At 45.7% G+C, this 11,955-nt stretch overlaps 3 protein-coding genes across 3 annotated transcripts; 2 read left to right on the top strand and 1 right to left on the bottom strand.

The window, feature by feature from the left end:
* Nucleotides 1-829: 829 nt before the first annotated feature.
* Nucleotides 830-2,533, top strand: F5Y00DRAFT_247677 (uncharacterized protein). The gene has a single exon (XM_048009311.1). It carries the CDS (start codon nucleotides 987-989, stop codon nucleotides 2,322-2,324), a length of 1,338 nt encoding a protein of 445 aa, XP_047860824.1. The 5' UTR covers nucleotides 830-986; the 3' UTR covers nucleotides 2,325-2,533.
* A 1,550-nt stretch (nucleotides 2,534-4,083) lies between these two features.
* Nucleotides 4,084-6,016, bottom strand: F5Y00DRAFT_247680 (GroES-like protein). Its single transcript, XM_048009312.1, has 3 exons — nucleotides 5,835-6,016; nucleotides 5,370-5,784; nucleotides 4,084-5,307 (listed from the first exon to the last, which is right to left on the bottom strand). Exons 2-3 carry the CDS (start codon nucleotides 5,507-5,509, stop codon nucleotides 4,317-4,319), a joined length of 1,131 nt encoding a protein of 376 aa, XP_047860825.1. The 5' UTR covers nucleotides 5,510-5,784; nucleotides 5,835-6,016; the 3' UTR covers nucleotides 4,084-4,316.
* F5Y00DRAFT_185487 (uncharacterized protein) lies at nucleotides 5,849-8,810 on the top strand. Its single transcript, XM_048005081.1, has 3 exons — nucleotides 5,849-6,603; nucleotides 6,659-7,338; nucleotides 7,389-8,810. The coding sequence occupies exons 1-3, from the start codon at nucleotides 6,196-6,198 to the stop codon at nucleotides 8,407-8,409; spliced, it is 2,109 nt and encodes a 702-aa protein (XP_047860826.1). The 5' UTR covers nucleotides 5,849-6,195; the 3' UTR covers nucleotides 8,410-8,810.
* The last annotated feature ends 3,145 nt before the right edge of the window (nucleotides 8,811-11,955 follow it).

An 11,955-nucleotide genomic window follows, 5' to 3' on the forward strand; every position in this document is an offset into this window, starting at 1 on the left:
GATTATTTAATAACAACCCAGCTGTATACGGGTCATGTTGAACAAGTGTTGTTCAAACCTACCTAGGAGGTATCCTAGGCAGCTAATGGATTTTGAATCAGACCTCGAAATTTCGAACACTCTAGCCTCTAGATAGGTCTTTATGATATGGCGAACAGTAAAGTATTACAATAGTAATACAGCTATATATTTTCCCATGTTAACTCTTGGCACTATCTAGAATACCAAAACGGATATAGTTCCTTGCCTCGTAAAATTAATCCTGTACTAGAAAGCATAGCCCTTGTTTCCTGAAAAGATCCTATCTTGAGAGCGCCGCTTGTTTGTGAAGAATGATACCACGCTTAGGTAAGCTAGAAAGCTCCAGCCTCCGAGCTATGATACATACTGACATATCAACCTCTCCTATATATAGAATCGCCCCGCAGTTGGCGACATTTTCCTTTGCCATTCTATCGCATAACATCTGCAAAAGGTGAAAATAGTATAGATATGTCACGAAAAATGAGCACTATCCAACGATACTAATTATTAAACTTTTTATATAATATTGAAACTAGCGGCGTTGCCCGTCCGCGCAACCGCGGACAGGGGAGAAGGGGGTTTAAACCGTACCTAAAGCGGTAATACTACCACTTGAATATTTGAGTCACTTAATTCTTTTAACGTAAGAATCGGGAGCCGCTTATTGCATTGAGTGAGATAAGTACGGCTACGATTCAATAAGCGGTATATATGCGGCTACTGCTACCCCCTATATTACGGTAAGGTATATAAGACTTGATACCTGTTTAACTGATTTTATAAAGTTCATCGGACGTGCATTAAGGTGTGGCTAGGTAGCTAATCAGAGGCTAGACTTATCTGTGGTGTGAACTCATCACTTCAATACAAAAGACTCTCCCGTACCCTAACTATCGCAATCCCCATTCCTCTCGTTTGGGTGCTTAGGTCCATACGTCTCGAGATTCTCTACAACCGGCAAAATGCGGTTGACTGACCAATCTATGACCATTTCAGTTCTCTCGAACGAGCTCTTATTATGTATATTCGACAATTTACTACCTTCAACATTGCTTCAATGTACCCTTTGCTGCAAACGATGGTCACGTCTAGCTTCCCCTGTATTATACAAGCACATCGCATTAACCCCAAGTACCTTCTCTAAATGGACCAAGAACCCTTCAGACTCGAATGATGTGCTTATTAGTACATTCACTCTATACATAAACCTGGTGAGAAGCAGGCCAGACCAGAAGAATGATGTATTTCGCCAACTCTACGATGACCTTCTTAAGCTTCCCTCGCGACTCGCGAAAATGGCAAACTTAAAATCCTTTTCTCTCACTACGTCGTATGGTGCGTTTGCCAACTTATGGGTACCGGGGAGATTGGTTGTTCCCATTATTGATCACCTGCCCCCTACTTGTATATGTCTGGAAATCGATATTATGAGTTCGAGCTGCGAGACCTATCGAGGCTACTATCAGGAACATTTATGTCATTCTATTCGCCGAGTGCTCCCTCAGTTACAATTCCTACGACTAAGCTACCCAAGATTGTGCCCTGAGGCTTTTGGATATGGCTTTGCGATCCAGCCATCATGGGAAAAAAAACACTTTCAGCCTATCCAAATGCCGAGGCTAGAGCAGTGTTTAATCAAAGCAGCCCAGACTAATCACGCTGTTTCTACAGTTTCCCGCTCTACAGCATGTTATCGCTCCGATGTTCACGCCGTGACCATTTTAACGGATTACTTGGCCATATTAAAGTCTTCGGGAAACGCGCCTAGGCTCCAGAAGTTATGGGTTATTGACGCTCTACCCTCTGGCCATTATTACAACGCATTGGGGGCATGGGTACGTCGTAATATCTTAAAAGGGAATAGTGAGACCCTACCATCCAAAAGCCTGATTAGAAATCCAACTAGAAAATTCTACGTGGAGGCATTATTCATTCGTACTCCTAGAGATGAAGGTGGCCAAGATCTTATATCAACTAGAGAGGGCGTGCAACTTCTTGCAGAAGGCTACGCCTGGGTCCAAGCCAGCAATGGGGCTCGGATCCCTGGTCCATATATCTCTAAAAGGACCCATCTCGAACCGGTTACACCTGTGATGCGAACGGAAATAGAGTGGCTTGCGTTGACGAACGTCTCGTGTAACTTATGGTTGTATGAGACGACTGTCGGTGCCCGGCTATTAGATGTAGCAGAGGGAGAATTGACCGAAAATCGCGTGCCAATTATTCGACTTCCCGAAGGCTGGACTTTGAGCTATGATGGCTGGACTTTGAGCTATGATGGTCGGCTCCATGGTCCTTGAAAGATTAGTATCTTGGTCGGGAATCTTGTTGAGCCCCTGAAAATGGGAGTTTACAGTGGCTTTTAAATAACTAGCTGATACGGACACAAGGGACGGTTCTCCTAGACAAGTCAAGTAGACCAGCGGTTCACTAGTGATTGGGAATTAGGATGGTTGCTTTGTCAGGTAGATGTTGCTGATGGTAATATCTCAATATAAATGCTGTACCACTCAGGCTAAACCAAAGTTTTTGCTTACTTCTCAAGATGCTATGCTACAAATTATGCCACGAAATTCATAACAATTTATAGGTACCCAGGCGCCTACATTAATTGTTAAGATGCATCGTCTAGGCTACCCAGTGTCAAATACTGCAACAATAGAAAATCCTTTGTGGAGCGTGATCGGAAAGGCCCAGACGGAACAGAGACCCATCCGGACCGGACGCGCCGCTTCAGGTCCACTAAATTCCGGATCTCACAGGTAGCATAATTCTACAATCCAGATTATTCTTCTCGTAACTTCTAGTTCCATAACTTCTTTGACCCAATTATCAAAGATTGTGGTAATTATGGTAATGACTAGCGACGTGAATTTTTGAAATACCAAAAAGCGTGAAGAGTAAATAAATAGAAAGCTAGAGGAGAGATTCCCCGAAATATTCGTTTAACCAAGAATCAGCTTTGTTGAAGCAAGAAGAGCTCGGGACCAATATAGGAAAGGACCGTTCAATATATAGCTGCAAGGCCTTTGTACTTGACGCCTTGGTGCCCGGCGGTTCACAGATTCAGCAGTAGAATGACGGGCTACCCTAGATACCTTATTTGTGGATGTGAAACTATAGAAAATTCTATCGCTTGAAAGCCTACAGTGCTAGTAACTTACCAGGCAGTGAGGGAAGGCACAACAGGTTTACCACATTATCAACAATATCTCTTGAGTTACGACGCGTACTATAGCAAATACATGGCAAACGTAACGCGTCGTGTGAAATCATAGTACGTACCTACGTAGTTTAAGTCCCCGCATGGGCCTAAATTCCTCTGCGACAACATCAACAATCATGTTGTCGCCTAGGTAGAAGGCTAACGTCGTTACCCCTCGGTCGTACGGGACACACCCCTTGCCTCAGGCGTTAGGCTTCTATTTATCACCCTCAGTACGCGCACAGGCGTACACACACATGCTTATTTCCTTAACACTTTACTTCCTCTACAACCTTTCGCCCGCAAAGCCACTCATTACACCTCAACAAACCATACTACCTACATACAAACGGATCAACGTCTTTATCAAGTCAGCATGGCTCACATGGTTCCTGTCCCGGAATGGGTATCGACCCACATGCTCCCTAAGGACCTAGATGAGGCCAACGCCAGGGTCACAGCTACCCAGGAATTGGTCGACGTAAGTACTACGATTTTCCAGGATCCAGCTATTACTCTAAAGCGCCTAGCACACTAACGTTGGATATAATGTACCAGAATATAGAAGACTACCTCCGCCATTGCAATACGCCTGCCGACACAATGGCAGTGGTCACCGATCTTGCCAACATGACTCGAGCTCTTCACTCCACGCTCAACGCCTTCGCGAACATGGACGTCAGAGCTGCCGACCTATTAGAGACAACTGCCCAAATAACAGATTCTCTTCGATCCAAAATTCAGTACATCATCACGCTCTGGTTGGAATTTGCAGAATTGTTTCAGGGACGTCTGGCCGCCCTCCAAGCCCTTAACAATAGCATGGGTGAATAAAAGGACGGACTACTTTCGCTGCTGTATACTTCTGCCGTCATATTTGAGAGCCTAAGATAGGATGAAAGAGGCGGAGGAAATAGGCATAACCTTTAGGTCATTGGTGTGAGGTAGCAATACCACATTCTTACGTGGACTAGCAAAATGCAAAATTGATTTCAGTCCCCAGCTGCAATAGATTGTCATTGTGATCTAACTAAGGTGCCAGTGCGACTAGAAACTTTCGTGTCCTTTGCGTAGTACCATCAAAAGTTTAATAAGGAAGCTTGAAGTTGAAGAACTCTTCAACCTTCCGAGCATTCTTGTGGGAAACCAGAGCAGGATCCAGCTTATGCAACCCGGTAGTGACATCTCCAGATTCCTCAATCCTATAGACATATTTTAATCCACTAGCCTGCCCATCTTTTAGCTTGTTCAGGCCTACCAGAATACCATTTAATCCGCCTGGAATAACTTCGTACGGGTGTCCCTTCAATTTTCCAGCTTCCAATAGACGCCCGAAATATCTGGACCAGATGAACCCGAGATCCTTATGCGTCGTGAAAACTTTAAGAGCAACGGTATTATAAACCTCTACGCCGTCCGGGAACTTGAAATCTTCCCGAGTGTTCGCGAAATACTGGAAAGGTAGTACGGTGGCAATGCTGCCGCCATTAGGGTCAACAACCCGAGTCGTTACTTCGAACGACTCGCCCTCGCTAATCGCATCGAAAATGAAAGGGACTTTGTTGCCCAGACCTTCCTTCGCGAGGATTTCTTCAACGCCTGCGACTAGTGCATCCTCTCCCTTCCGGTAATCAAGGACGTGATCAACCAAGGTCTTTGCGAAGTCGCCGGATCGACCAGCAACTCCTATGATAGGACCAAGACCCGAGAGTCGAGCAAGTTGAGCAGCGAATGCGCCGCAGGCCGACGTGACGCCGTATATGAGGAAAGGCACTTTCTTTCCTTCTGGAAACCCCCTCTCGTCAAAAGGAGAAGGAAGTTTTAAGTTAACGTATAAAGCCAACATAGCAGTGTGCGCGGCGGTGGGAATAGTTGCAGCTTCTTCGAATGACACATTGTGCGGAAGATGAAAAGTTGTCCAGTCCGGGGCTACGGCGTATTCCGCAAAGCTTCCATTTGCTGTCATGGCTTCATGGAACGCTGCCACACGGTCACCTGGCTTGAACTCATAGACGTCTTTGCCGACGGAGTGAACGATTCCAGCAATGTCATCACCGCTGTTCAGAGGCTTCCCGCTCCTATGTAGAAATTAGCTCTGCCGATTTCAAAAGGCACCGGTGTTAACTTTGGAAAACCATACCAGTAAGGATATTTCCAGTCCTTTGGGTTTGTTCCGGAGACAATGACTTTAATGACGACGTATTTGTCTCTCGGGGTGGGAATAGGAGATTCAATTACCTCGAATGTATCGAGAGAGCTTTGGATAACTACTTCTTTCATGGTGATATATTAATGAACTTAGGATTGGTGGAATTTCTGAATGGTTGTAATCTGGCTGCTGTGAGATGTTGCTGGTAGAGTTGGTGGTAAGTCGTTCATGAACAACATATTTATACCCCTTTCTCTTACTGTCACACGGACAACATGGCTGAGACCTGTTAGTTAGAATACGAATACAGCCAAGAGCCAGTAAGGCGGTTAGGATAGTTATTTTCAGAATCATTGGATGACATGCATCACGAGACGATGCGAGGCAATGCAAGGTACCTTGAGACCTTAGAAAATTATTAGTAAATTGAATTCGTTCCAAGCCCTGAATACAGACCTTGTTACACTTACCATCTTCTCCCCATCATTAGATCGAGGGTCCGCGGAGGCCAATTAACCCTATTCCGCAGCATATTCGGAAGATGCCACCAACAGGAGGAACATATTATTTGTAATATACTCTTATGATTATATATCATATATCTCGGAGTTAACCATATACTGGGTCGTTCACCAGGCATGTTGATGAGCCTAACCCTAGAAGTCTGACTAATGTTATCCATCTCCCCATATGCCGTGCTCCATTTTAGTCAGGGGGTTGACAGGGATTTATCGGACTCCGCGGATCCTAAAGCGGAGCTCCATGGACCTCACACCATCATCCTCTATCTAGCAGTTCTCGATATCGTTGAGTTATTATGCTGTCAAGGGCAGTGTCAAAAGAGAAGGCCCGTCCGAGCCCGGCGTCGTGTCAATCATGTCGGTGGAAAAAGTTAAAATGCAATCGGATCCAGCCGTGCTCGAATTGTGCTGCACGCAACATCAACTGTCATTTCCTAGTTCCGCCCCAAAGACGAATAGAGACGGCTACTACAGAATACAATCATGCGGAAATTATAGGACGTCTTGAAAGACTAGAATCTATTATTCTCCAGTCGCATCCTAACGAGGCTCATTCACAGGACACATCTAATAATAAACATCGTCAAGCAAACCTACCGTTATTCACACCCACTTCAGGTCACACCACAGAGCCCGATGTCTACCACAATCGAGACAAAGACTCACGGTTCCTTGAGAATATTGGAACGAGAGAAGATGGAATAGTATGTAAAATATTTTCCATGATATCCCAAGTGCATAGGCCCCTAATTCTAGTAGATTTCTCCCTTGTCTTGTGGCCTAGTCTTCAGAATAGGCAGAGCACACGAAATCCATAAAGCACGAGTTCCTACCCAGCAGACAGGAGCTATCCCGGATCAATATCCGTCGAGCAATACCATCGCGACATTCCCAACGTACCGAGAGGCAACCCTACTCTTCCAGAATTTTGAATCTAATATAGATCACATGTGTCGCATTTTACATATCCCTACTATTAGGTCTCTTATAAAAACGGTGTATATGAAAATCGGTCAAGGCGAATCCGTTCCACTCGGACAAGCTGGATTACTACTTTCGATCTTTGCGCTTTCTGGGTTCTTCTATCGGTGCTCGGAGGATTCCGAAATAGCAACTAATGAACAAGAGGCGGTTCATATCTCAAAGACCATAGGCAAGACGGCCTTAGATGTACTAGATCATTCACGGAGGAATACGTCGGGCACATTAGAAGATGTCCAAGCTTACATCTTCATGTCTCTCCTTTCATTCCATCTTGATGGATTTTCGGCAAGAGGACGTCTTCTATCAACCACAGCGGCCTCTATTGCTAGGGATCTTCGTCTACACCGTTTGGATGCCGAAGACGGGAACACCGTTGAGAAGGTGTCCAGCGTCCGTGTTTTGATAGATCGCGAGGTTAGACGTAGAGTATTCTGGCATATTACAGCCGAAGACTGGTATGCTTCACCTCTCATATACTACCTTTTCAACATTAATGTTTCCATAGGTTACAGTCAACCATTAGCGGACCCCAAGAGGGCATGTACTTCATTCATCCGAACCATATAGACGTCAAGCTTCCAAAATACTATTTCGAAGACGAAATTTCCTTAAGCGAGGAGAATGAGTCTATAGATGGTCCTCCACCAAGTGGCATAGCCTTTCTTCTCGAAAGGATCCGACTTGCACATCTGTGCAGAGAAGTGGCCGACATAGTGCCATTAGAGACCTCAAAGGCTATGCAGATGCCATACGAGAATATCATAGCTCTGGACAAGAAACTAAAAGATTTCATCTCAAGTCTGCCGTTATTCTTTAAGACTGATCCCGAAAGTCGGGAGAAGAGTAAGAGATTTGAGACAGTATATCCTTACATCCCTCATATGAGATACGCCATCACCAACGCAGCTCACAGTAGACGGTGCAAGCTACACCAAAGATTTCTACTACGACAGTCTCATGATTCTCGGTATTCTTACTCGAGACTAGCTTGCCTAGAATCAGCATGTGCAGTCATTGAGGGGTACGAAGATCCCACCGAATTTGATTCTCCTGCTTACACGACAGCCCGGATGGGACTGGCTATGCACTACATGCATCTTGCGTTAGTAGTTATGGTCATGGATCTATGCTTCAATAGACACGAAGCAGACGAGACAGATATTAAGGCCAAGCTGAGGGCGGCTTTCCAGAAGTTTGATGATGACAGACACGTCTCTCCACTTCCTAGTCGTTTCCTAAATTCATTGCGTGATGTCTTGCAGAAGCATGAAGTATATCTTACCCATCAAACTGCTTCACAATCCGAAAATGTTTCTGGCGTTACAAGCGAGAGCAACGCTGGTGATTTCAGTCTTCTTCATGATTTCCAGATGCAGCCCGAGCTTGGTCTAGATATGCAATCCACGGAAGGTGGCCTTGACAGTTCTTTCAACGAGTTCTGGCAGTTTACAAGTCAAAGCGAGATGAATCCCGATTCGATAACGTGGGATAACCTGTTCGCGTCTCTCGATACGAGACCTATATGATGGAGTTTGGCAGAATAATTCGCCCCAATGAAACCTTCAAGGATATGAGGCGACATTTCTCGAGTTTTTTATATCGCCCCATACCTTGGGAAGTTTATGATCATATTGCTATTTGCTACGGAGGTTATTACTAATTGCGGTCCATGATCCTATCCCCTTGACTAGCATTCAACTACACCTCCATTATTTTCAGTATCAGTACATAAGACTTGACGTCGTTCATTAACATACTAGGAAAAGGTCCAACAATTAGTATAACCGTAGATACTATTGCTCGATTTAGCCATCTTTTCTTTCTTGGCCAGTCCTTCTGTATCAATACTGAAAATAGTGGAGGTGTAGTTGAATGCTAGTTAAGGGGATAGAGTGGCGGGTTATTCTTGCGGGCCGTAACCGATGCTGGCCCAATTAAATAGCTATCGAAATGCAGTTGAGAAGTACTAACGACGTTGCTCAGGGAAGTGATTGGTAGTTGGGTATTTGACAGAAGTTAAAATAAACTGTTGCCGCATGGTCCATTTCATAGAGTTGGGATATTTCGACCTGACTCCTCTGCCGGACTACGGCTCCGTTATGTCGACTACAAGGCCGTTGTCTACATATTTAATCAAGAGTCTATGGAGTAGTTATAATTGGCTATTTAGTTCTAATAGCTGCTAGGCAAACGTCATAGAGATTCACCGATCTGAATACGGTACTGCTTATGGAATAGTATCACACGATGTCAAACTTAAAATAAGGACGACGGATACGTCAAGTACTCGGCTGGTTCGGGGACGGTTTATATCTCATAATATAGAGTTTAACATGGATTAGGGGTAGGGAACGCCCCGTGAGGGCACCCCGGTCGAATCTCAGAGGGAATATATGTAACTAAGTCACCTCGAGGAGCTATTTCTAGTAATATTAACCAAGAGTGTATCCTGTCGGGTAAAATGCGATTCTAAGTATGGTTAGCATCAAAAGCTTAATCATTCTCTAGATACGATATTGACAGCAGAGTTCCCTTGTAGGGCCGAATAACATCCCTTTTAGTAGAGGAGGAAGTCAGGTATTAGGTATTAAGAAGCAAAAATTAACGTCTCATGGGATATCTTAAATGATTATCTGGAGTTTACTATTATGAGCCAGTCCTTATAGAGATTTGTTCTTAAAGCACTAATCAAATCAAGGGTACCTTTTAGTAATATAATTATGCTGCGGGTATAGTCCACACTTTGATATTTTCGGACGAAACTACACCATGAAATATGTGCTTATTCTCCAAATCCTCGACGTCGTGTATATGTAGATTACACTATAATCATAATCAGGCACTCAACATCTCAATACGGTAAGAGTACCTGTTTACGCGACTCAGTCAGTTAGGGGTTGACCAACGTTAAAATACGAGCCTCGCATAATGCACACATCATTCCTCTATTCAAATTGCGTCAACATATTATATCTCGTCTGACTTTGTGAGATCTAACAGCACTATGCGGAGCCATTTTGCCAATATCTGCTTCACGAATACCAGGATGTACGTCTCTGTGCCTAAGCTTGGAATTGTGACTATAGGTCTTGGAATATCATCATTAGACCCTCATGAACATCCAAACTCACCTAATGACATGGCCCGTAGTACTGGAAATGCCTGCGGAACAACGAGCCGCACCGTGAATTATCCTATTTACTAATTCAAGTTTTCACCTTATGTCAGACTGTTAGGTAGTTCATGACGTTGTTTCTTGAATATTTCTAAAACTAGAACGGAAATCAAGATTTTTAGTGTTGTCTTATTAGGGTCTCCCTCATCCCTGAGTATCTGAAATATAAACTTGATGGCTTCTCTATCCTTTGCTTCAGCTTAAGTTTTCCTTTTTCTTCAGTTTATCGTTTCGGCGCAACTTTCTATATTTGACCCCAAGAATTTTCGAAAAAGAGCCCGAGTGTTTTGCTGCGATTATATCGTTAAAATGACACGGGCAAGCAAGCCGCTTGTTCTATATTCCATAGTGAGCGGCGCATATTCCTTTGTTGCGCGCCAGAGTGGATGTAACTTCACGCTTTCGACAGGTGGCTCGTTCATCGGCCAAGTTGGCCAATATGACGGTGGTCAGACCAAAGGTGGACTTCCCGGGACTAGCGTCGTACAGTCTGGGTTTGTCCTGAATGGCGATACGATATCCGACTCCCAAGGCCGTGGTTGTGGGTGGACGCCGCCGAGTACGGTGCTCCAATGTGACGCCGGCCAAAACCCCGAAGGTGGATTTGCTATCGGTTGCAATGGAGAGCTGACGTTCAATGGCCAGTCTACTTTCTGGCAATGCGCCACGGGAGAGAATGGTGTGGTGATGATATACCTCTGGCCTGGAGGAAGTAACTGTAACCAGATTTCCTTGATAGCGAGCGGGTGTTATCCTCCATCGTGTGATTCCGGAGCGCCCGGCACTATGCCGCCCGGTGGAGGCGGCTCAGGTTCATGCGTACCGATGACAACAACCACTGTTTTCGTTACTGTACCAAATACGAACTGCGTTTCTACCGTTACTGAGTGTCCTCCCACAATTCCCACCACCTCGGGATATCCAACCATAGTTGTACCACCACCGGAGACGCCTTCAACTACGGGAGGAACAAGCCCCGCAACGTCGCCGCCGGGGACTCCTACAAGTCCAGGATATCCTACGACAGTTGTTCCTCCGCCTGAGTCGACCCCTTCCATAACCTCCCCAGGTGTTCCTACAATTACCCAAGAGACAAGCCCTGTAATATCTACTACGGAAGTCCCTCCAGAGACACCGTCGACGCCTCCTACACCAGGGTACTCGACAACAGTTGTACCTCCACCGGAAACACCTACTACTACCCAAGAAACAAGCCCTCAGACATCGCCACCGGTAACTTACCCCACAACGGTCATTCCTCCCCCAGAGACGCCTAGTACGCCTCCGGAAACACCACCGACTACGCCACCGACTATGCCACCGGAAACGCCAAGCACACCTCCGCAGACACTCACAACAACCCCGGGATATCCTCCTCCCCCCCTCCTCCCCCCCTCCTCCCCCAGAATCGCCAACGACAAGTGTCCCCGGCACCACATCTCCACCTGTGCAGACTAACGAGACTTATCCGGGTAATTCTCCAGGGCCATCTACATTCACTAGAACTGAGACGGTTCCAGGCACAACTCCGACTACCAGTATACCAGGTGTACCTACCACCACGAGTGAGACGACTCTAGGAACGACTCCCGGCACGTCTCCGACTACTAGTGTCCCAGGTGTAATTACTACATCAATTGCGCCCACAGAAACCCCCAGCACTCCAGGCACTTCAACCTATCCTGGCATGATACCCAGGGTGCCAACTACGACTCCTGGGGCGCCCGGGACGACTTCGACTCCCAGCACGACGCCCCAATACCCTACTACATCGCCCGAAGTTCCTGCGACGTCGATTGGGATACCAGCCACATCACCTGGATACCCCACTACGTCGCCTGGGGTCCCTCCTACAACACCTGAAGTTCCTGGAACATCGCCTACAACGCCAAACGGA

Source organism: Daldinia vernicosa (assembly GCF_022497035.1).
Source record: "Daldinia vernicosa strain CBS 139.73 unplaced genomic scaffold F5Y00scaffold_65, whole genome shotgun sequence".
NCBI lineage: Eukaryota > Fungi > Ascomycota > Sordariomycetes > Xylariales > Hypoxylaceae > Daldinia > Daldinia vernicosa.

Bases quoted from the DNA above. Each gene is read 5' to 3' on its own strand.
- F5Y00DRAFT_247677 (XM_048009311.1), top strand. From the start codon at position 987: ATGCGGTTGACTGACCAATCTATGACCATTTCAGTTCTCTCGAACGAG.
- F5Y00DRAFT_247680 (XM_048009312.1), bottom strand. From the start codon at position 5,509: ATGAAAGAAGTAGTTATCCAAAGCTCTCTCGATACATTCGAGGTAATT. The intron at 5,308-5,369 runs GTATGGTTTTCC...ATTTCTACATAG, and splicing joins GACTGGAAATATCCTTACTG to GAGCGGGAAGCCTCTGAACA.
- F5Y00DRAFT_185487 (XM_048005081.1), top strand. From the start codon at position 6,196: ATGCTGTCAAGGGCAGTGTCAAAAGAGAAGGCCCGTCCGAGCCCGGCG. The intron at 6,604-6,658 runs GTATGTAAAATA...TAATTCTAGTAG, and splicing joins GAACGAGAGAAGATGGAATA to ATTTCTCCCTTGTCTTGTGG. The intron at 7,339-7,388 runs GTATGCTTCACC...ATGTTTCCATAG, and splicing joins CATATTACAGCCGAAGACTG to GTTACAGTCAACCATTAGCG.